The 20,685-nt window shown below is 56.2% G+C and overlaps 8 protein-coding genes across 8 annotated transcripts; 5 read left to right on the top strand and 3 right to left on the bottom strand.

Annotated features, from left to right (window-relative positions):
* Positions 1–174: 174 nt before the first annotated feature.
* On the top strand, positions 175–1,470 carry PLICBS_004257 (uncharacterized protein; the record flags this gene model as incomplete). Its single annotated transcript, XM_018327020.1, has 1 exon — positions 175–1,470. The coding sequence occupies one exon, from the start codon at positions 175–177 to the stop codon at positions 1,468–1,470; it is 1,296 nt and encodes a 431-aa protein (XP_018174482.1).
* A 248-nt stretch (positions 1,471–1,718) lies between these two features.
* On the bottom strand, positions 1,719–2,513 carry PLICBS_004258 (uncharacterized protein; the record flags this gene model as incomplete). Its single annotated transcript, XM_018327019.1, has 2 exons — positions 1,719–2,170; positions 2,240–2,513. 2 exons carry the CDS (start codon positions 2,511–2,513, stop codon positions 1,719–1,721), a joined length of 726 nt encoding a protein of 241 aa, XP_018174481.1.
* Positions 2,514–5,048: 2,535 nt separating this feature from the next.
* PLICBS_004259 (uncharacterized protein) lies at positions 5,049–5,249 on the bottom strand (the record flags this gene model as incomplete). The annotated part of the gene is made up of 1 exon (XM_065600477.1): positions 5,049–5,249. The coding sequence occupies one exon, from the start codon at positions 5,247–5,249 to the stop codon at positions 5,049–5,051; it is 201 nt and encodes a 66-aa protein (XP_065456549.1).
* Positions 5,250–7,021: 1,772 nt separating this feature from the next.
* PLICBS_004260 (uncharacterized protein) lies at positions 7,022–8,186 on the top strand (the record flags this gene model as incomplete). The annotated part of the gene is made up of 6 exons (XM_018327017.1): positions 7,022–7,292; positions 7,358–7,489; positions 7,538–7,668; positions 7,725–7,824; positions 7,880–8,055; positions 8,109–8,186. The coding sequence occupies 6 exons, from the start codon at positions 7,022–7,024 to the stop codon at positions 8,184–8,186; spliced, it is 888 nt and encodes a 295-aa protein (XP_018174479.1).
* Positions 8,187–8,479: 293 nt separating this feature from the next.
* Positions 8,480–10,727, bottom strand: PLICBS_004261 (uncharacterized protein; the record flags this gene model as incomplete). Its single annotated transcript, XM_065600478.1, has 8 exons — positions 8,480–8,583; positions 8,644–8,878; positions 8,941–9,331; positions 9,387–9,607; positions 9,736–9,776; positions 9,831–9,985; positions 10,043–10,193; positions 10,247–10,727. 8 exons carry the CDS (start codon positions 10,725–10,727, stop codon positions 8,480–8,482), a joined length of 1,779 nt encoding a protein of 592 aa, XP_065456550.1.
* A 2,177-nt stretch (positions 10,728–12,904) lies between these two features.
* On the top strand, positions 12,905–14,645 carry PLICBS_004262 (uncharacterized protein; the record flags this gene model as incomplete). The annotated part of the gene is made up of 3 exons (XM_018327015.2): positions 12,905–13,478; positions 13,529–13,594; positions 13,654–14,645. The coding sequence occupies 3 exons, from the start codon at positions 12,905–12,907 to the stop codon at positions 14,643–14,645; spliced, it is 1,632 nt and encodes a 543-aa protein (XP_018174477.2).
* A 1,003-nt stretch (positions 14,646–15,648) lies between these two features.
* Positions 15,649–17,718, top strand: PLICBS_004263 (uncharacterized protein; the record flags this gene model as incomplete). Its single annotated transcript, XM_018327014.1, has 1 exon — positions 15,649–17,718. The coding sequence occupies one exon, from the start codon at positions 15,649–15,651 to the stop codon at positions 17,716–17,718; it is 2,070 nt and encodes a 689-aa protein (XP_018174476.1).
* An 803-nt stretch (positions 17,719–18,521) lies between these two features.
* Positions 18,522–19,706, top strand: PLICBS_004264 (uncharacterized protein; the record flags this gene model as incomplete). The annotated part of the gene is made up of 1 exon (XM_018327013.1): positions 18,522–19,706. One exon carries the CDS (start codon positions 18,522–18,524, stop codon positions 19,704–19,706), a length of 1,185 nt encoding a protein of 394 aa, XP_018174475.1.
* Positions 19,707–20,685: the final 979 nt, after the last annotated feature.

Raw genomic sequence — 20,685 nt, forward strand, 5'->3', positions numbered from 1 at the left:
TCCTCTCGGCCGAGAGACGACGCCCACCGGAGATAAGGGCGACTATAAGACGGAGCTCCCACAGGCAAAAGACGACATCATCTTGGGCCTTGGAGCATTTCATCACCTTTATCGTTTCTCTAGGAATCTGCATTCAGGGCCGTAAAAGCCGTGTGCCTGACACTGCGATCTCCCATGGCGCAGCTCAAAGTTCTCATCAGCGGCGCCGGCATCGCTGGGAATGCTCTTGCATTCTGGCTCCTGAAACTGGGCCACAGTGTAACAGTCGTCGAGCGATTTCCTGCACTGCGAACGTCGGGCCTGCAGGTGGACCTCCGTGGTTATGGAATCCAGGTTTTGAAGCTCATGGGTCTGGAACAAGCATTCCGCTCCAAGTCTGCACCGGAACAGGGCCTCCAGGTTGTCGACAAGTCAGGACGGCGCTGGGCATACTTTCCCGCCAATAAGTCTGGCAAAGGCTTGCAGTCATTCACGACGGACTGGGAAATCATGAGGGGTGACTTGTGTCAGCTTCTGCACGATGCAACTGGGAATCGCGCCAAGTATATGTTCGACACGTCAATTGCGAGCTTCAGCCAAACAGAGAAGGCTGTTCATGTACAGTTTGCGGACGGAACAAACGATCAATTCGACCTCCTTGTTGGCGCCGACGGGCTGGGCTCAAGAACCCGGAAGATGATGATACACAATGACGACCCTGGCGCCGTTGATGGCTTCACGCCCCTTGGGAAATCTTACGCAGCATACTTTACGATACCTCGACCGATCCGAAATGGCGAAGGCTATGTCGCCACGTTTTACACGGCAACAAAGACGCGATTCATAATGACACGACGGCACAGCCCACAGCGCATACAAGTGTACCTCATGTGCAACAGCGAGTCGGAAAAGCTCCAAAAAGCCCATCGACAAGACGTCAAGGTCGAGAAGGAGGTCTTTTCCGAGATTTTTCAAGACGCTGGATGGCAGGCGAAGGAGATTTTAACGGCCCTGCAGACGTCGGACGACTTTTATTGTGAGAGGATGGCCCTCGTCAAAATGGACTCGTGGTCCCGCGGTCGCGTTGCTCTTGTCGGAGACGCAGCCTACTGTCCGTCGGCCAACACCGGAATGGGCACGACCTCTGCTTTCGTGGGAGCCTATATCCTTGCGGGAGAGATAGGGCGGCACTGCGGCACAAGTGGACACGATCACAGTGCCGCGCGGGATAACATTACCGCCGCACTGGAGGAGTATGATCGAAAACTTCGCCCTTTCATGGACCAAGTCACCAAGGGCATCGACGGAGACTCAGCCTTGTACAAGTTCATGCCCACCGGACCGATTGGCATCACAATGCTTAACGCCTTCATGGGGCTCATGGCCCTGCTGAGACTCAATGTTCTGGGCGAATGGGTTTTGAAAGAGGACGTCAAGGATTGGACGCTCCCAAAGTACAAAGAACTGCTTGGCGATCAAGTCGACAACTGAGTTGCTAGCCATAGGCTTGCACAATTTTGAATATGAGAAACACCCCACTCTTGAAAACACAGGCACCGAGTTCTTTACGAGAATTAATGTTGTGATGGCTACCAACGAGTGCTCAATTAATGTTGTAAGAATGAACCGTAGTTCCCTTCAGACCCTTTTATATAGAAAAGCGCCGTCCGTTGAATGTCGCAAAAAGTCGTTCACTGCGTGATAACCAGAGCCAGTCGTCTAACTGCAAGCCTCTTTGCTTACAGGGGAAGACCGCCAGGGGCGCTCAGGGCAGCCAGAAGGGCGACAATGGGGGCAAGGAGAGGGGCCAGGAGGCCGTTTCCGAGGCCAGCCAGGAGAGGGGACAGAACGGCAAGGAGGCCGGGCAGGAGGCCGGCGAGGAGGCCCACAAGCGTGGCCAGGAGGCTGGAGACGATGTTGAAGACGGAGTGGAGGATAGAGATGAGCTCGGCGCGGATGCCGAGGATGGTGACGAGAGCCTTGACGGTAGCGAGGACCTCGGAGACGAGGGCAACGACCAGGGTGAGGACCTTGTCGAGATCAGCGTCGCTCACGTCCAGGCCGCCGGCGCCCACGAGCTTCGTAACGACGTCGGTAAGCTTGAAGTGAACGCCCCGGAGCTGCTCGGTGACCTGCTTGGCGGCGTCGTCCTTGCTGAGCTCGCCACCCTGAACGGCGGCCAGGGTCTTGTCTATAGAGAATGTATTAGCACACTAAACTTCTTGGAGCAACCCCTGAAGTCCACGAAGTTTCGACGTACTGATGGCACCGGTGTGGGTGGTGACGCCCTCGGTAAGGCTGGTGATGAGGATGATGACATCGCCGACGTTGGCCACATCGGCACGCTTGAGAGGAGTGTCGATGACGTTGTTGGCGATCTCGCCAACGCCAAGGTCATCAACGGCAACACCGTCGACGATCTCGAGGGCGTCGCCAACGGCGTTGATGTCGCCGATCTGGCGGGCCTCGGGGCGGAAGGGGGCGGCAAGGGCCGTGGCCGCAAGGGCGGCGATGGAGAAGAAAGTGGCCTTCATTGTGAATGGTAAGAGGTTCAAAGAGTGACTGACTTGCAAGAATGAGCGTGAGTAGTTTGAGTTGCGGATGGAGAGAAGGACAAGAGCCGAGAGCGAGAATCTCGGACAGGACTCTGGCTATATACCCTCTGCCCGGGGGAGGAACCTTTGCGTCCAGTCTGATATCACTCCATCATTTGATGCGGCCCGCTCATGTACCGGGGAGGCGCGCTGGCTCTACCCATCGGCATGCAGACCCAACCTCAACGACCCGCGAGCTTTCATGAGCTTCTCCATCCGGACGCTGATAGCGTCGGTGAGGACGGCGAATGGGCTGCCCTCAGCCGGATCGCTCACAGGCTGAAGGGCTCTAGCGCTGCTGTCCCCGTCGCCCGGTGTTGCGACGATCCCAATCACTTCGCTCTACGAGGCGTTTCTCGTCAGCGATCTGCGCGCCGTCATGGGGAGGCGCACCGTGCCCGCCTGTGGGCATGGTGGTTGACTCGTCAAGTGCGGAACCGCACGGCCCTTGCAGACTGGTGTAGACTGTAGAGGGTTCATCTCCCGCCTTGGAAAGTTTCTGTGCAGACTGGAATCTGTCAGATTTTTATTGCACATCTTTCATCCCAACTTGGCAACCACACCAGAGTTGACGTTACCTTCACATGACAGCTACGGCGCCTCTTCTTTCTACAATAGGCTGCAACTACACATCAGGCACAGACCACCCGGATGTTTTACCCCATGACTCGAGCCAGGCAATTAATCTCTGGGCAACGGAAAGTGCGGGCGAAGAGAGGGGCAAACTTGACCCGGAGCCGGCTCATGCGATCGATGGAGAGAGAGCGTCAACCTGGAGAACCGTGGAGCCGTTAACCCAATTCAAGCTAACGGGCTTGGCTTCGCGATTTCCGGCTCTCAGTGCCGCAGGCAAGCATTTCATCCGTTGTTGTTGATTTCTGTCAGGGGGTAGTACTAAGCGCCGAAGAGCCGGGTGGTGGGTGGTGCATGCCCGGAGATGAGAGCTGGAGGAGCAGGCTGCCAGGCCTTCCCGCACGAGGTTTGGCTCACTGGCTGGTGGGGGTTGCGGCAAAATGGCATCTCCGCAGATCTTCAACGAAATGGGTCGCGCAGCTGTGGGTTGGACATGGCCATTCCCTCTTGGGAGGACCGCTGACAGCTAGCCCCCTTGCATGCACAAAGGTAGTGTGGGGAAGAAGCGAATTTGACGGCAGTTAGCGGGACGCCGTGAGAGGGAATGTTTCCGCCCTCGAAGCGGTGATAGAGTTCGTGATCCCGGCCGTTGGACGAAATGCGGTAGAGCGGCCCGGGACTGGCAGATATTGAGGGAGACAGCCCCGTCCAATAGAACTCGACAAGCATCCGATTCAAGCAATAGGAGGCGTCGTCATGTTCGGCCGATGGCATTTGCTCCCATTGTCCTACGGCCGAAAGTGGAACTCTTTACCACGGCTGCTGCCCCGGTTTTGGTCCGCTATCCTGCTAGTAGTTGACAAGAGCGCACATCGGCCACAAGGGTGAATGACAACCACCATCTGGTCGGACTAGAGACTCGTCCGCACCGGTTCTCTCCGCGGGCTACTCACGGCCGCCTGCTGACAGCCTGAGTAGGGCTTTCTCGTACATGCTGGCATGGCACCGAAAGTAAACCTTCACCGGACATTCCACTTTGTTTTCTTCCAGCGTGTTGGCATATTTGACGGCCACTTACTGTTATTGGTGCACAGTTGCCTTCCACGAGCATTGCCGTTGCCTCGAGCATGCGGCCGGGCCCGATCGGCCGTAAGAGGCGTCCATACCGTTGTTTACAGGAGGGATGATCCGTGGCATGAGCCGGATCACCGACTCGGGCGAAAGAGCTACAGGAATTTCCCTTCGTCCAGTAATCTATCCCATTGCTGGGCTGTTGGCCATCCGGCAAGCTGAAGAGCGCCACGACCGCTCCAAAGATCATCAGGCACATGGCCGATCAATGGACCCGACGACCCGGCAAGCGCCGTGTAGTTCTCCACAGATGATTTCCAGCAGTAAGCCACGATCGCACTGTTCGCCGAGCTTGATCAGCCGCAGACGTGACCCCAGCGTGGGAGATTGGCAGATACAAACACGGGACTGGCTCTCCTCCAGTAGAACAAGGTTGACTCACTTTCGCCTCTGACATCACGACGAAAAGGTGCACGACCACCAGCATGGAGCTGAAGACTCGATCACGCTGCAAGAATGGTTGCTCAATGCTCTTGCACTCGCTCATTCTCAGACGGTGAACAGAGTGAAGTCTACGAACAAAAGTCTACGGGGCAGCATACGTGCACTGAAGAGTGTGTATTAGGGCTCATCACCCATATTCATGATATTCTCTCAACGTCCGACCAAATGTGTGCCCACACGACTTTGAAGAAATTGTAATGTCGTGAGGCACTAAGGAGCGTCTTGAACCGACCGTGTGCGCTCTCCACCCCGCAGTCCGCCCGACTCATCACCAACATCACCAATGACTGTTGTAATCAAGATATCCCACTGCCTATCCCGTCTTAATTACTCCTTATAATGGCCGTAGTCCTTGTATCCGCCCGGGGGAACAGGATAACTACCGTAGCTGCCATATTTGCCGTAGTTTCCATAGCCACCCGGGGCGGGCTCCGGGTTGGCCTCCGGTGCGGCCTCGGGAGCCGGGGCGGGAGCCGGAGCGGCCAGCGCAGACGCCGCGGCGAGAATGATAACCCAGACAGCCTTCATTGTATTGTGTCGATCAGGAGATCTTGGAAGATTGATTTGAACCTTGCTTGAGGTTCGATGTAATGAGGTTATGAATGGTTTTAATGAGGATATCGTGTGCCCTTGATGTCTTCGGACTTTTGGCTGCAACTCAGTTTAACCGGCAGCGGGAAGCATGACCTTTAAAGTGCAACGCGAGCAAGCTTTCGCATCCCGGATCTCCCGCTCCGACAAGCATCCTTCGGGCCATCCTCCTCATCAATGCAGAACTATACCCCACCAGCATCGTCCTCGTAGAGTCGTAGCTACATCGCGTTTCACCGCATCAGGATCGAGTGCATGGCGCCACAGTAATCTATTCCATCGATATACGAGCTCCAAACCGGGGATCGCCTCTGACGTGACGCCCCGGAGCAGGCTCGACCCGCGGAACCGTCGACACGCTGGCGCCACGTCACCGCGGCAGGCAATGCTCGCGCCGCAGTCTTGCACCTCGTCGCGACGAATCCAGGCAATGCCGCAATACGGGCGATGCACGACTGCCGATAGTGTTCCAGTCCGTCATCTTAGCATCGTCGGGGCTGGAATGTGTCTGCGGTTCAGCCGCACGGGAAGACTACAGCCAAGATCGAGCCCGCGCCGTTGATACGCCCAAATCGCCAATTGGCTTTGGCACCTTGGGAGGCCGGCGCGGGACGGGCTCATCAGCCGCAGATGACGTGAGTTGAAACGCGGCCGGATTTCAAAAAGGAAAAAAGTACCATGACAGCATGGAAGCTGTCGTGTTCAACTGTAAAGGTCACGCGGGCGGTGGAGGATTGTGGTCGTGCGTCGAAGGAAGGCCGTGGGCGGGCCCAAGCTTCAATTCGGACCGTGGAGTTCAAGTTGCAACGCTGGAAACCGCCCCGCAGTGCCCGCCACACGATTACGGGGACTCCGGGCCGGGATCGTCTCCATTCAGGAATAGAGAGACCACTAGCCGAGCCGTGGGCTGCCTGCACGAGGTCTTGGGTGTGGCGTTGACGAGGTTGCTACGTATGCGCTACGCTACTAGCAGGACTACAGGTAGACTATTTCGCTCTGGCTGATATGAATTGGGCGGTTCATGTTTGATGTGGCCACCAATGGCCATGGTTGCAATGATGGCAGTTGTATGGCGCAGTTCGGCGTCGACAGATAAGTACTGTACAATAGAGAATATGGCATTTGTCGTACTTATCAGTAGAATTTCCGTAGCATTCAGATTGTGGCTGTTCTGTGTGATCTTCCGGGCAATCAAGGCTCACGCACCGCAACATGGCCCGCGTGCCACGGCCCAGTGGCTCCTCGTGTAGGTTGTCAGCTTGGCCAATGCAGTTTAGGCAATGGCCGCCACGCCGAAACGCCATCGGCAATCGACACTTCCAGGCCCCTCCTCCCGTTTCCTAATCCGGTCGTCAATGCAGTGGGTTGGCTGACCCGTCGAATCTTGGCGGCATTCAGGGTTTGTCGGGCGCGACCCTGCAATAGAAGCCGTACCCAAGGATGAACAAATTGCTCCGCTGGTTGATGTGGCGTGTGTGACGCCATTCGGGTACCACGGCCTCGAGTGTCCGCTGCATATCTACGCCAAGCTTACATGCATGGTACATGCAGGGTGGGGACTAAGCAAGACATCGACGGTGGCTTACACGAGGTTCAGAGGCTCACCGTGACACCTCCGTTGAAGTCCCGTGCTGCGGATTCCCACTTGTCGTTCCCATCATCTCGTCATTTTCTCCTCCTCTTTCCTCCCAGGATTGACGAGTATCAACATGACCAACGCCATGGATAAAGAGTCGCATCTCAATAGTTTACTGTCCGACACCGACGACCCCGGCTCGGAAGTCGATCTGGAGCTGCACGAGATACAGAGCAATGCTGCGCGAAGGAGATCCGACAAGGCCGTTGAACGGCTCTGCAAACCACTGAACGTCCTCTTCGCTCTCCTGGCGATCAGCATTGCCTCCTTTTGGGCCGGGACATATCTGCCTATGCGCAAGTCGACACTTGATGGGATATGCGCAGCTCATACGACCCGCTGGTGTAAGTTGAGCTTCCGCCTGGAGACCCAGGCATGGGGACGCGGGCATGGGCTAAAGTGAATGCAGCTCCACTTCTGAGGGAAGTAGGCGTCAAGTACGAAGTTAAGAAGTTCAACGGATCATTTCTGGACGAGAACATATACCGCAAAATTGGCACACCAGAAGTTGACAAGGCGTGGGACGATCTTGGTGTCAATTGTACGAGCCCTTGTCCCAGAAAGAGAAGACTGTGCTGACTGTCACCAGTTGCACCGGGAGTCATTTCTTACGAGGATGGCATCAAGAGCGGCCTGGAGCCTCATTTTGTCAAGCGAGCCAAAAAGTACGGAGGCGGTTTCATCGTCAACATGGAAGGCCTGCATCACTTGCACTGTCTGGTATGTTCGACGGCTCTCCTCTCACCAGCTACTGTGGCTGATACTTGATGGCATAGAACCTCATGCGAAAAGCATTATGGTTCAACTACGATCATTACAGAGATCTCAAGCAACACGCGTTCAAGAACGATGGCGAAATACTCCGCAAGCACGTCAGTAAGTCTACGCGCCCCTTCGATGACAGTCATCTTCGACATAACTGACTGATCAGCACATTGCGTGGACGCCCTTCGCCAAGTACTCATGTGTAACGTCGACACCGGAGTGCTGGGCCAAGTCTGGACGGTGGACAACAGTGGCAAGGAGTTGCAGGCATTTCCCGACTTCAACTCGAAACACACGTGCAAGAACTTTGAGGACATGAAAGAATGGTCGAGGAAGCTTATGGTGAGAGCCCAGTGCGACTATTTGTCTTTGCATCAGAAACTAACATTGAACAGGCACCGTCTACAGAAGCTATTCCGGACGACTACCTAGAGCGGCCAGCGGACAGTGATGTCGTGGGACCAATACCCTGAACGGCTTTGGCAAGGATAATGATAAAATTATGTATATTAAAACATTTGTTCGTATAGAGACGCTCGTGTGGATGCAGTGTCTCGTCCGGGGCTATATTGGTTGTCGAGGCTGCCCATAACCGTTGCCAAGATCCCTGTACCGTCCCACCGCGTCTTTGCCACGCTAGGTATCATCGTTTCTAATCAAGACTCGTAGATCATATATGTTCTTCATCGCCACAGGTTCAGAATCCTGTGTCCTGCTCTAATTCTGAGCGCGCACCAGCTTTCTCCCCCAGTGTTATCAACTTCGACTAGACAGCGGGAGCTTCAGTTTTGCGCCACCTGGGTAGGAACTGGTACTTCTGCGACTCAACGCTCTTTTCGCGCCTCCGGCTCAAATGGTGGACAGAAATGACTAGACAAATTGGAGTCAGCACATTGCACTAATGATCAGTTCCGCCGTTTTGGGGCGTACCTATGAGCAAAACGAGAGCCACCATCGGCAACGGCCACGCTGTCCCCGCCAGTGCCGATGCCCAGTCGTTATCGGGTCTGGTGGCTAGCAAGCACACGAGACACAAGCCTGTCCCGAAGAGAAAGTGCGTCGCGAAACGCAGCCATGAGCCTAGGGTATACTTTCGAACGTTGACCAAGCCCAAGATACCCAGGATGATGAGCGAGAAACCGGCTGCGATGAAGAAGTACTCGAACTAATGAAAATCCACAGGTTAGCAACGTAATAAGAAGGGCCTGGTACCATGGCAAAGCATACAAACAATATAGCTGCGTGGATCCTAGCATTCAAGTCGCCGTAAAAGTCCTCGGCACCCTCAGCAGACTCCTCCGGAGCCTCCAAGCCGTACTTGGACATGATGCTAGTGAACACCTTCGACGTAATCTCGACTATGGCATGTTCGACATCATCCAAATTAGGTGTTGCTGATGAGATAGAGTCGAGGAGCTTCTCTTTCAGCGTTTCTACCAACTCCTTGATGGTCTCATTGGTCTCAAACGCATCCTCGGGCGGGTAGGCAGTGAAGGTGTGATTGATGGCTAGTTGGACCTCCGAGATGAATCGATCCGTTACAGCTTCTGCGCTGTCATTCGAGGTAATCCTGTCAATTACGTCCTCGACGCGATTATTCATTTCAGAAGAGAAGTTCCTGTTTTTCCGTCAGTAAAGGGTCCACGTTACTTGAACTGGAAGCGTAATCTTACTGAAGAACCTCGGCGATCTTTTGCCAAGTGACAAACTGCGCCATCCCGGACACGCAGAGGACTAGTGCAGCGTGAAAGGGGAAGTGGAGGAAGGACCAAATCTGCTGTCTGATGGAACCGAAGTGATGACGGTTCAGCGTGTCGAAGTACAACATGTAGAAAAGATACTTGGCACACCAGGTCAGCGTTGCGATATTGTGGTGGTGAAGAATAGGGATCGCCTACGATGGTAAGTATAGCACCGAGCAGCGTTCCAATGTTTCCGGCTGTCCAATAGTCTTGGGCTTGGGAAATCTGGTCTTTGCTTAGCCGGTGTACCGAATCAGTCAGAGTCCAGCAGTGGACATACCTTCGTCACACTCTTGAGGACGTCAATGACACCCTCACCCACTATTGCTGAGGGTCAGCAAAACTTGATTGTGTTAGACGATGAAGGTCCCTCACGGATATATAAAGTGAGGAGGCTCATCCGTTCGATCAGATGGGTGCCTTTGAAGCTAACGACACGCCATTGAGACGCAACGCCAATATTTACGACCATCTCGGCGACAGCAACAACGTAAAGTGCTCGATATGCGTGGTCCGTTTCTGTGGAAGCGCTGTGAACTGTGTTAGTACTTGGCCTGAGCAGAATAATAGACTGGAGAAGTGCATACAAGCTAACACCAAGATATATGAAAGCGGCAGCCAGTGAGAAGCCTGCGATTAAGCCAAGCGGCAACTTGCTGTTCTTATATGTGCGGACATGGAACAAGACGAGCAGATACTGCAGAGCCAGCACGATCCTCGACACCATGAGAATGAGCGCTGCCAACTAGTCAATAATGCAATCGACCGTATCGGCTGGATCGGGTAATTACCAAGAACTCGCAGCTCCGCGGGGTGGCCCTCGGACGCATACTTTGGTCCGGCTACAGCCAAGCCGACCATGACTCCAAGATGCGCACCCTTGGCAATTCGAGATGACAGACTGTCCGAGACGAAGCGGATGTCGTGCATGCTGGTGAGACACCAGGTGAACCACAAGACACAGAAGAAGCCGATATATGATGTCAATGTCGATACGGACTGGATCTCGTGAATGTTGGAAAAGGTGGCGAGGTTTGCAACGAAAAACAGGTCGTAGAAGAGTTCGATCGCTGTTGATTCATTGTGTCTCTGGAAAATGGGCAGCTCTTCCAGTAGTGTTGAGTCGGCCTGATCGAGGCGCTGATGGCTGTGACCGAGCTCGGAGCTCGCTGCCGACTCGGGTTTTCTGGCCCCCTTGTTGGATACCAGCGGGCTTCCAACCAACTTCAACCTGGTAGGCGCGGAGCCTGTCTCGTGATCTGATTCATGCATGATTAATGGTCTGCGATCGAAAGGAAAGAATACAAAAAGAGAATTGTGGCTTCAGCAATAAACAAGGCCAACTTCACGCGTCGAATTAGTCTGGTATCAGAGTGGCATCGAAGCTTATTATTATACGGCAGCCTTACAGCCCTCGCTTACCACAGTCGCACGAGTGAGATGCAGGGTTCCGTCGCTTGGATCCGCAAAGATTCCTCATATCATCCGGAGGCGGATTTCGGTGATGCTCACCAGGCGGCTAGCATAGTCCGCCGGTGGAGCCATCTTCTGAGCCGCAAGACTGTAAAATACACTACGGCGTGCTTCTCACTGAAGGTCGGCGACCTGAGTGGTGGCTCAGTCTCTCCAGGGGTAAAATTAATAGAAACTGGGCTGGCGAACTACCGGCGGAGAGCGACGCCTCCATCGAGTCCCACGGCCCCGTTCACCTCACGATGTGGCGCAGCGGCTAAATGGTTGTTGGCCCTTGTCCAGTTCCGGAACGGATGTCAACACCACAGCGCACATCATGAGGAAATTTGCTGCTGGGCTGCAAAAAGCGTGGTAAATTCAGCCTTCGCCTTTCAGTCAAGCAACATGGCGAGACTCTCGCATTGGTCGAACTCAGAATGACACATGTGTGGCGGGGTATTGATCGTGTGCTGCCATGCAGTGCTGTAACTGGAAAATGGCAAACTCCAAGGCGTTTAATACCCCGCCTGCATCACGATGTTCTTAACGCGATCGTTCTATCCGATCTCTCTGCATGCTGCAAGACATGCTGTGCCTTGGCTCTAATTTTGGATGCTTCAACGGTCACGATCAGCCCTACGCTACCAAAACCCCAACCATAGCTTGGACCATTGGTGGAACCCGTCAGCCGCCGTCAGCACGAACTGGTGGTTCGGCCAATGAAGGCACTCAGCATCAATTCCCTGGCGAATGGGTCATGGACCCGCCAGTTCGCAGAGCTTGGGCGGAGATGCGTGTGGAATCCGCGGTAATAATAGCTTTGTCCCAAAACCCGTGACGATGTGAAGCCAGAGACAGACAGAGGGTGGACATGATGATTAGGTCTCTCTGACTTGAGGACAGTCCAGAGCCTGCGCCAGGATAAGGTAAGCTCGACTGCGTACATATGAGGGCCAATTGACATAACCGGCCTTCGGGTTGCTACGAAAAGCAGGAAACATGAAGCCACGGGCCGATGAAGTCGAGCCGCGCCAGCGTTGAGAGGTTTCACCACTGAGTGCGGCAGTAGAGTAACGATATGTCTCACTTTGCACTCTGCGTGAAGCAAAGGCCTGCGAGTCGTTCCTTCCAGCCCTAAAAAAAAGACACCCGTCAGGGAAGCTCAACAATAACCTTGCGCAGCGTGATTTCGCGCGAACTGGCAAACGCGAAACAGCAGCGCGGGGGGTGCTCGGTATTTAGTTTCGGGGCCGGGGCCGGTGAGACCGAGCGCGAAGCCGACGCTATTGAACGAGACTGACTTGGCCCGAAGGATAGGCACGGTGTAAAGGGCGTTGGAGACGACAATTAATTGCTGAGGGTGTTTATTTCGGAGCCGGCGATGTTTCTACGGTTTCTAGGGCGCCAAGTGCATATCCCTTCCCTTACTCCAATGTTTTAATAAAATGAGACCAGAGTGAGTGGCCTAATTGCTGTCTGATTGACACGCAACCCGGCCCGATGCTGCTTGTCTGCACCAAATACACCAAATGTCAAGCACGCAATCCTGCGAGACTGGGTTTCGGCTTCCTTCACGTGCTGGCAGATGTATCGATCCAATTTCCATTGGCACTGAAAACCACCGATACCGGCCGATCCCCTGTTTTGCAAGTGTTCCCAAATGCCTCGCGGTAATGACGTGATCGGTTGATGTCATCGGCCTTGCGTCTGGGCGCTCCCGCGGGGTACGCCTTTTAAGTCAGGGATCTCGCCGACTTTTTACATCCCGAGCCAGCAATGCCAAAGCTCATGAGCCTTTGTCAATCCGACGTCCCGCTCTGCCATACTATCTATACGAATTGAAGTGAAATATTCACACTGGGGGGAACCAGATTTTGATCTCTAGGGCTCGAAGGCTGTAACAAGGTGAATGTACCTATTCTAAAGGTAATAATGGGACAACGGGCATCTGACGCGTGCAGCAACTTTCCGGGGGAGACATTATTACGGCTGCCACCATGAAGCCCGATCACACCGTTTCAGCCATTACTGCGGCAATGCTCTTTGGGCATGTCGCGGCCGACTGGCAATTTCGAAGCCGCCCAGACCTGGCGCCGCCGCGTCTGAACATCACGATTCCAGCCACGGGCGACGTCGAGAAGGGATATCTCTTTCTCGCCCCCTTTGCTGGCTATCCCGACACTCCCACTGAGCAGCATGGGCCCCGCCAAGCTGGACCATACATTGTCAGAGACAATGGCGATCTCGTCTGGTCGGGCTACGCGCTGTACAGCATTTGGTCCACCAACTTCCAAGCCGGCCGCTGGAAGGGCAAGGATGTTCTCTTCAGCTTCGAGGGGGACCATAACGCTGGCTACGGCCACGGCCATGGGCACATCACCTTCATGGATCAGCATTACGAGACCATTCGTGAGCTGCGTGCGGGAAACCACAAGTTGGTTGACAAGCACGAATTCCACATTGTCAATGAGGAGACGGGCCTCATCCAGATCTACCAGCCCGTCGCTCGGGACCTCAGCCGATGGGGTGCTGGCCCGGACCAGCAGTGGATCGTCAATGCCATCATTCAGGGTGCGTTCGATGGGCATATTCATTGCGACACATGGCTGATGTTGTTACAGAGCTGGATATCTCCACAGGCAAACTGCTCTTCGAGTGGTCCAGCTTGGATCATGTTGCCCCTGACGGTAAGATATCTCATTTGACTGCTCACTTGCATGGACCTGCATACTCATGGCCGATGCAGAAGCGATCCTTCCCATCAACCCAGGCCAGGCAGGCTCCGGATACAACTCGTCTGATGCGTGGGATTACTTCCACATCAACAGTGTCGACAAGGATTCTGACGGCAACTATCTGATCTCGGCGCGCGATGCCTGTGCCGTGCACAAGATCAACGGCACAGACGGTTCCATAATCTGGCGGCTTAACGGCAATCGGTCCGACTTTAAAATGTCCAACGACACCAAATTCTGCTTTCAGCACCATGCCAGATGGCTGGAACAGAACGGTGACGTTGAGGTCATCAGCCTCTACGATAACAGCGCTCATGGAACGGAACATAGCGGAGGGTCTGAGGTCCACACCGCCCCAACCAGCAGCGGCAAGATTCTGAAGCTGAACACCACGTCCTGGATGGCCGAGCTTGTTGGCGGTTACTTCCCGCCCGACGATCTCTTGTCCAAGTCACAGGGAAGCACCCAGGTTCTGCCGAACGGAAACGTCCTCGTGGGTTGGGGATCCGAGGGTGCAGTGACCGAGTTCACGAGAGATGGAACACCCATCTTTCACGCATACATGGACTCCGGTATCCTGGGCGCGGGCGTCGAGAACTACCGCGCTTTCCGGTACAACTGGACTGGGCTTCCCAATGAGGATCCCGCCATTGCCGCACTGCAGAATGACGACGGAACCACCGTGTACGTGTCGTGGAACGGGGACACAGAGACCGCTGCGTGGCGCTTCTACGCTGCGACTGACGAGTTGGGCTCTCGCGAGTTTCTCGGCGAGGTGCCGCGCTCGAGCTTCGAGACCAGCTTATGGCTCCCCAAGAGGAAGCTCACGGGCGTCACCGCGGACAGCGTCGACGCTTCGGGGAAGACGTTGGTCTCGACTGCCGTCGTAAAGGCCGAGCGGGAAATTCTGCCAGCGAGTGGCAACGCTCAGCAGCGAAACAGGTTCGCGCACCAGAAGCCAGTCGTGAACTGGAGGCCTCGGGGCAGCGCAGGGGAGCTGTAGGTTGGTCCTTCAAGCAGAGGCTGACGATGCTCGTGGCCAACCGTGCCGTGAGGGCAAGGAATGTTGTCTCAACCTGTTTTATTGCTTTTCTTGCTTTTGTCCGACCCGACCGCGTCACTCTTTTCGGCCCCAGGAGATAGTCACAGAAGTATAATACACTCACAGTCGTTACCGTAATTGTACCACCGTCGGGCCACCTCGATGTCTTCAATCGTGTCGCGGTTGGTGTGTGACTGCGGCAGGCAAGGTGCGACTTCTCTCGCGAGAACGACCACCAAATGTCCGCTAACCGAGTTGAGACGCCTGCAGGACACTATGCAATGCCAAACCATGCGGTGACTCGGGCGCAATAAAGGTGCCCTGCAGTCCCTGGATAGTCCCCTGGGGGCCAAAACGGTGAAGCTCGACTTGGCAGAGACCGTTCAGCTTCCGCCCCCCAATTTTCTGCCTTCGGGGTGTCAACCTTCCCCAAGTCGGACTGCAGATCCCCCCTGGATCCTTCTCTAAACTCCACTCCGGGGGGCAGCTTGGCAGCCAAAGCGCGGCAAGCAGACGTAGCGTGTGAGTTTAGAGTGAGTACGCCGCGATTCATCGCATCTCGCCGCCACCTCCTACATGGCTTGACTCCCATAGAGATCCTGCATCGTCGCACCCCTCCAGCCTCATACCACAACTGGCGGGACGTGACGACGGCCACGGTCGCACCCAGCCCTCGTTGTGCGGCGCCGAGCCGGAAAGACGAGATGATGAAATAGTTCTGACGTCACGCGTGGGACGCTCGAGACCACCACGTCTCAGCCCCAGGGGAGCATTCCTTCCGCTCCCCTCCCGCGGCTGAATTCCCCGTGTGCGGTGGCCCCCCTCGTCCTGGAGGCGCATGGCGGCACAAGCCCTGGAACCTTGCTCGCCGCCGTGGAGAGGACGAGGCAAACGCTGCCTCGATGACTCTCTTACCCCTCCGCTTCCCTATGCACTCATCGCGGCTATTGCCACGGGTTCCGCCATGAGCGAGATTCTCGACTACTCGCCCGTGCCCACGCTGGTCGTGTCGCCGTCGTACCGCGTCGAGAGGGCCTCGGCCGGCTTGCTTGAGGCGTGGCGCTGCTCTCGGGAGCAGATTGTCGGCGAGGACCTCTTTACCGCTCTCTACCACGGGTCGCCGACGGCGCGATTCGACCGCATTCCACTCGCATTCGCCATCGAAACGGGCATCGCGTCTCGCGCCCTTCGGCTCTGCCATGCGGCGTACACCGACCCGGAGGGCGTCGCCTGGACCGCGCGCATCACCCCGATCCACAAGGACGACGGCCTGATCTGCCTCATCTTTGAGTGGGAAAAGGCCGAAGTCCATATTACCGTCGCCGACGGCGGCATCCGCCAGAGCTGGCTGCCCATCGATGAGGCGTCGCGCATCCTCGTCGAGGCCGTCAAGGACTATGCCATCTTCCTGCTCGACACGCGCGGCAACATCATGACCTGGAATATTGGCGCCGAGCTCAACAAAGGGTACAAAAAGGAAGAGATTATCGGCAAGCACTTCTCCATCTTCTATGGCGAGGAGGACCTCAAGTCCCACAAACCCGAGCGGGAACTCGAGGTATGCCTGCGCGAGGGGCGCGTCGAGGACGAAGGCTGGCGCTATCGCAAAGACGGCAGCCGGTTCTGGGCCAACGTCGTTATCACGGCTGTGTATCGAAACGGCATCCACGTCGGCTTCGGCAAAGTCACCCGCAACCTCACGGAGCGCAAAGAGGCCGAGATGCGGCTCATTGCCGCCTACGAGGAGAGCACCAAGCTGAAAAACGACTTCCTGGCCAACATCAGTCACGAGATCCGGACACCGATGCACGGCATGCTCTCTGCCTGCTCGCTTCTGCTGGACAGTGACCTGACCGAGGAGCAACTCGAGACGGCCAACATCATTGAGGAGTCGGGGCGCGTTCTCCTGCAGGTCATCAACGACATTCTCGACTACTCCAAGCTCGCGGCTGGCAGCTTCTCGATCACAAACGAAAAGTTCGACGTAGCGCATGTTGTGACGTCCGTCGTACGCAGCTTCCAAACGACGGTACAACCAGGCGTATCGCTCAAGACGGACCTGGCTACGGACCTGCCAAAGTGGGCGGAGGGGGACGCCTTGCGCTGTCGCCAGATTCTCGAAAACATTGTCGGCAACGCGGGCAAGTTCACCGAAAGGGGTTACATCATTGTGCGCGTATCTCTGGCGGCGCAGGATGCAGCGACACACACCATCATGACCGAAGTCATCGACACCGGACACGGCGTCCGCGACGAGTCCGAACTGAAGCTCTTCCAACCGTTTACGCAGCTCGACACTACATATCAGAAGCGCCGGCAGGGGACGGGCCTTGGTTTGTCCATCGCCAAGTCCCTCGTTGAAATGATGGGCGGGGACATTGGGTATAAGCCCAACCCCGACCAGCCCGGCAGCATCTTTTGGTTCACCGTGAAGTTGAAGCGAGTCGATGGGCCGCAACAGATTAGCGCGCAGCCCGAAAGAGAACTATTGCGACAGCAAATCCCACAAGATAATGATATCGCAGCGCCATTATCGCGGTTGCTACGGATCGCCTCGCAAACACGACTCCTGGCCGCCGAGGACAACATCATCAACCAAAAGGTATTGGTCGGGATTTTGCACGCCTTCGGCTTCCAGCACATCACTGTCGTCTCGAATGGCGCCGAAGCCGTCTCGACGCTTGCAAACTCTCCCGATGCCTTTGACCTGTGTCTCATGGACATCAGCATGCCCGTGATGAACGGCTACGAGGCGACGGTGCAGATACGAAATAGCGGCTCGCGCATACCCATCATCGCCATGACTGCATACGCACTCAAGGGCGACATGGAGCGTTGTCTAGAGAAGGGCGTCAACGATTACCTGGCCAAGCCGGTCAATCGACAGTTGCTCATGCAGAAGCTGCTCAAGTGGCTTCCTAAGCCAGGCGACGGCGATGTAGCCGTACCGAACGGCTGTCATGGAGACGCACAGAAGCCCCTGAATGGCGTGCTCCGGCATACGCGGTCTGCCTCGGACCGGCAGAGTATTTGAATGGCACCAGTGGCGTTGGGGATTGAGTTTTTGGTTTGAGGGATGCTCGTGGTCTGGCTGCATTGGCGCAAGGCGTCTCATACCCGCACATGCAACTCCCTGGACATGGTCCACGGAGAAGCATCGTTGCACTGAGTGTATTCACGTGTTTGTGCTTCATACCGTCATGGGACGTAAGAAGACCCGCATACATCTTGATACACGGACAGATACACGGGAATGAACGAATTCTGTTAAGCGACATGTTCGACGCAGTGCACGGACATATGTATCTGTTTGCAAACTCGTGTCCAGCCCCGCTTTGATTCACTATCATGTGCGATCTCAGATGAGCTTCCGGCCAGGTCTGTGCGAGTGCTGTATCTAGAAAACCACTGACCGAAATAGAACAACCGCCATCACCAATGATGACCCTGCCCAACTTGAGCTCGAAGTAACTTGGCTGGGCGCAGCCGGCGGAGTATACTTTTAAGCATTGAGATGTCGCCCCACCTCATCGGTTGCCAAATCAGGAAATGGAGAATGCTGACTCGGGGAACCATATCGCACGACGACGATAGTGTCAAAGAAAATTTGCGCTTCTGTCCGGTCCACGTGGGTCTAACCACAGGCGCCGCGGGTACCTGGGCGCCACCCCGGGGGGAAGGACTGGCCTCCGGCGGGATAAATTTTGTCAAGCATGAAACTCACTTGTTTGTTCGCCAGGCGGTGACCTGTCGACCTCGTCGCGATCTCGTCAAAATCCGGGGAGAGACGCATTTTCGTGACCGGGGGCCCGTGCCGACTTACAGCAGGCAGGCGACATGGGGCACAATCCGCTCTCCCTGGCCGCGAGCCTCCCGCCCTGTCGGTCAGCGACCTCGGCGCAAATTTGCGACGCGTTGAAGACGCTCCGCGATGTCTTTTGCCGGCTTCCCGCGGCGGCTGACTTTCGCCAGGGCGTGGCCCACGATGGGCTGGCACAGACTGACTCTGGTTACGTGACCGAGGCCGACGAAGATGACGATGACGAAGACGATCTAAACGACAAAGGCAGCGACGAGGCTCAGGCGCTGCGAGATGACCCCGTGGAGAGAGATGCGGCGGTGCGGTGGCTCACAGGACTTATCGGCCGGGCGGACGAGCTGCCCGTAGACGAGGAGTCGCGCGAGCGAATTGTCGACGACGCTTGTGCCGTGCTATCCCGGCTCACGGGCGGTGACGATGAGGAGCAACAACTTCAGGGCGATGACCTAGGCATGACGCGACGGTTTGAGTTCGCTGTGCCGTCAAAACACACGAGCATCAAGGTGGACCTCCTCGACACGCCGATGCAAACGACAGATGATCACACCGACGTCGGCCTGCAAACATGGGGCGCCTCAGTGGCCCTCTCGGAACTCGTCTGCCAGACTCCCGAGCGGTTCCACCTCGACAAGGCCTCGCACGGCACGCGCATCCTCGAACTCGGCGCCGGGACCGGCCTCTTCGGCCTCGCGCTCTCTAGTCTCCTGCCCTGCCTCACCGAGACGTGGCCCTCGCAGGCCATCATCGCGACAGACTACCACCCCGCCGTGCTCAAGAACCTGGCCATCAACCTCGACGCCCACATGGCAGGCACCGGCACTGGGGGCGGCGCCACTGTTCCGCTCAAAGCTGCGCACCTCGACTGGTCGGCTCCGTCCCGGGCGGCGCCCCTCGACGAGCCCTTCGACTTCATCTTCGCTGCGGATGTGGCGTACGCGCCCGAGCATGCAATCTGGCTGAGGGACTGCGCGGCGACGCTCCTCGCCCCGGGGGGTGTCTTTTGGCTCGTGGTCTCGATTCGCCCCAACGGCAAGTTCAACGGCATCAACACGTCTGTCGAGGCTGCTTTCTCGGAACAACGGCCTGGAGGGCGGACGGGCGAGCGCGCACTGTCCATCCTTTCTCAGGAGAGCGTGCGGAAGCACAGGAGCGGACGGGCTGACGAGACTGGGTACGAGCTATATCGCATCGGATGGGCATGACTTTGAACGCCTTGGAATAGACGCATAGACGCATAGACGCATTAGACGCATCGGGCATTTAGACGGGGTTGGCATAGAGCCATACGATAGACTAGACATATAGGCGGAGCGCACTGGCAAGGTCGCCAGTTGCGAGGCGTTGAGCGCTGCATTTAAGATGAATTGATGCCAGTTGGCTCAGGCGTATCCAGTACCATGACTGAGCAACCTGGAAAACGTCACCAGACACAGATGGCACATCTGCCATCCGAGCAATCTCGGCGCCCTTGTCTTTCACCGTACCCAAAGCGTAGCATATGCGGATCCGTCCCACCAGCGACTTGTCCAGTGCCGGGTGCGACGTTGAGCAGGCCGGGGACGAAAGCGCCGTAGCACCAAGGCCACTTTCTGGGCAGGTCGTATCTGTGCACCGTCCCTATTCGTACACCGAGACGGCCAGCAGCTGTACGTCATTTTCCCGCCTGGGGCGCCGTCACGATCATATAGCCATCTACTTGCCGCTGCTCAAGACGAAGAAGCGTATCTTGCGGTGACCGACGTCATTGTCGCAAGTACAAGCCTTCGATGGAAACGACGGGGAGACTCGGCAACGGTACATGCATCGGCAAGAGGGGAAATCGCCCTCATCCGCTGTCTAAGCGGCCGGGAGCACGGACATACGAATTGCCCGTCTTGTCCCTCTCGCTTGAGAGCACCACGAGATGATTCCCGAGGCGGATCATGGGATCTGATCTAGTCGACCCTTTCATGCAACATGACGGCGCATTCTTCGTCGGATCCTTCAGACCACTGCCGATTGTCCACCAATGGCCGGCGCACGTTTGCGCGCGCGATGCGACGCTGGTGTGCCGCCACCCGTCGGCCAAAGGCCCAAGTCCAGCAAGAGCATGAGCGCCCCTGCATTCGCCTCGAAGCGATGCGCAGTAGACGCGACCCCGGGCCGAATCTAGGTGGTTGATCAGCAACTAATCATTGTGCG

This window comes from Purpureocillium lilacinum (genome assembly GCF_023168085.1).
Source record: "Purpureocillium lilacinum CBS 284.36 DNA, scaffold_3, whole genome shotgun sequence".
Taxonomy (NCBI): Eukaryota; Fungi; Ascomycota; class Sordariomycetes; order Hypocreales; family Ophiocordycipitaceae; genus Purpureocillium; species Purpureocillium lilacinum.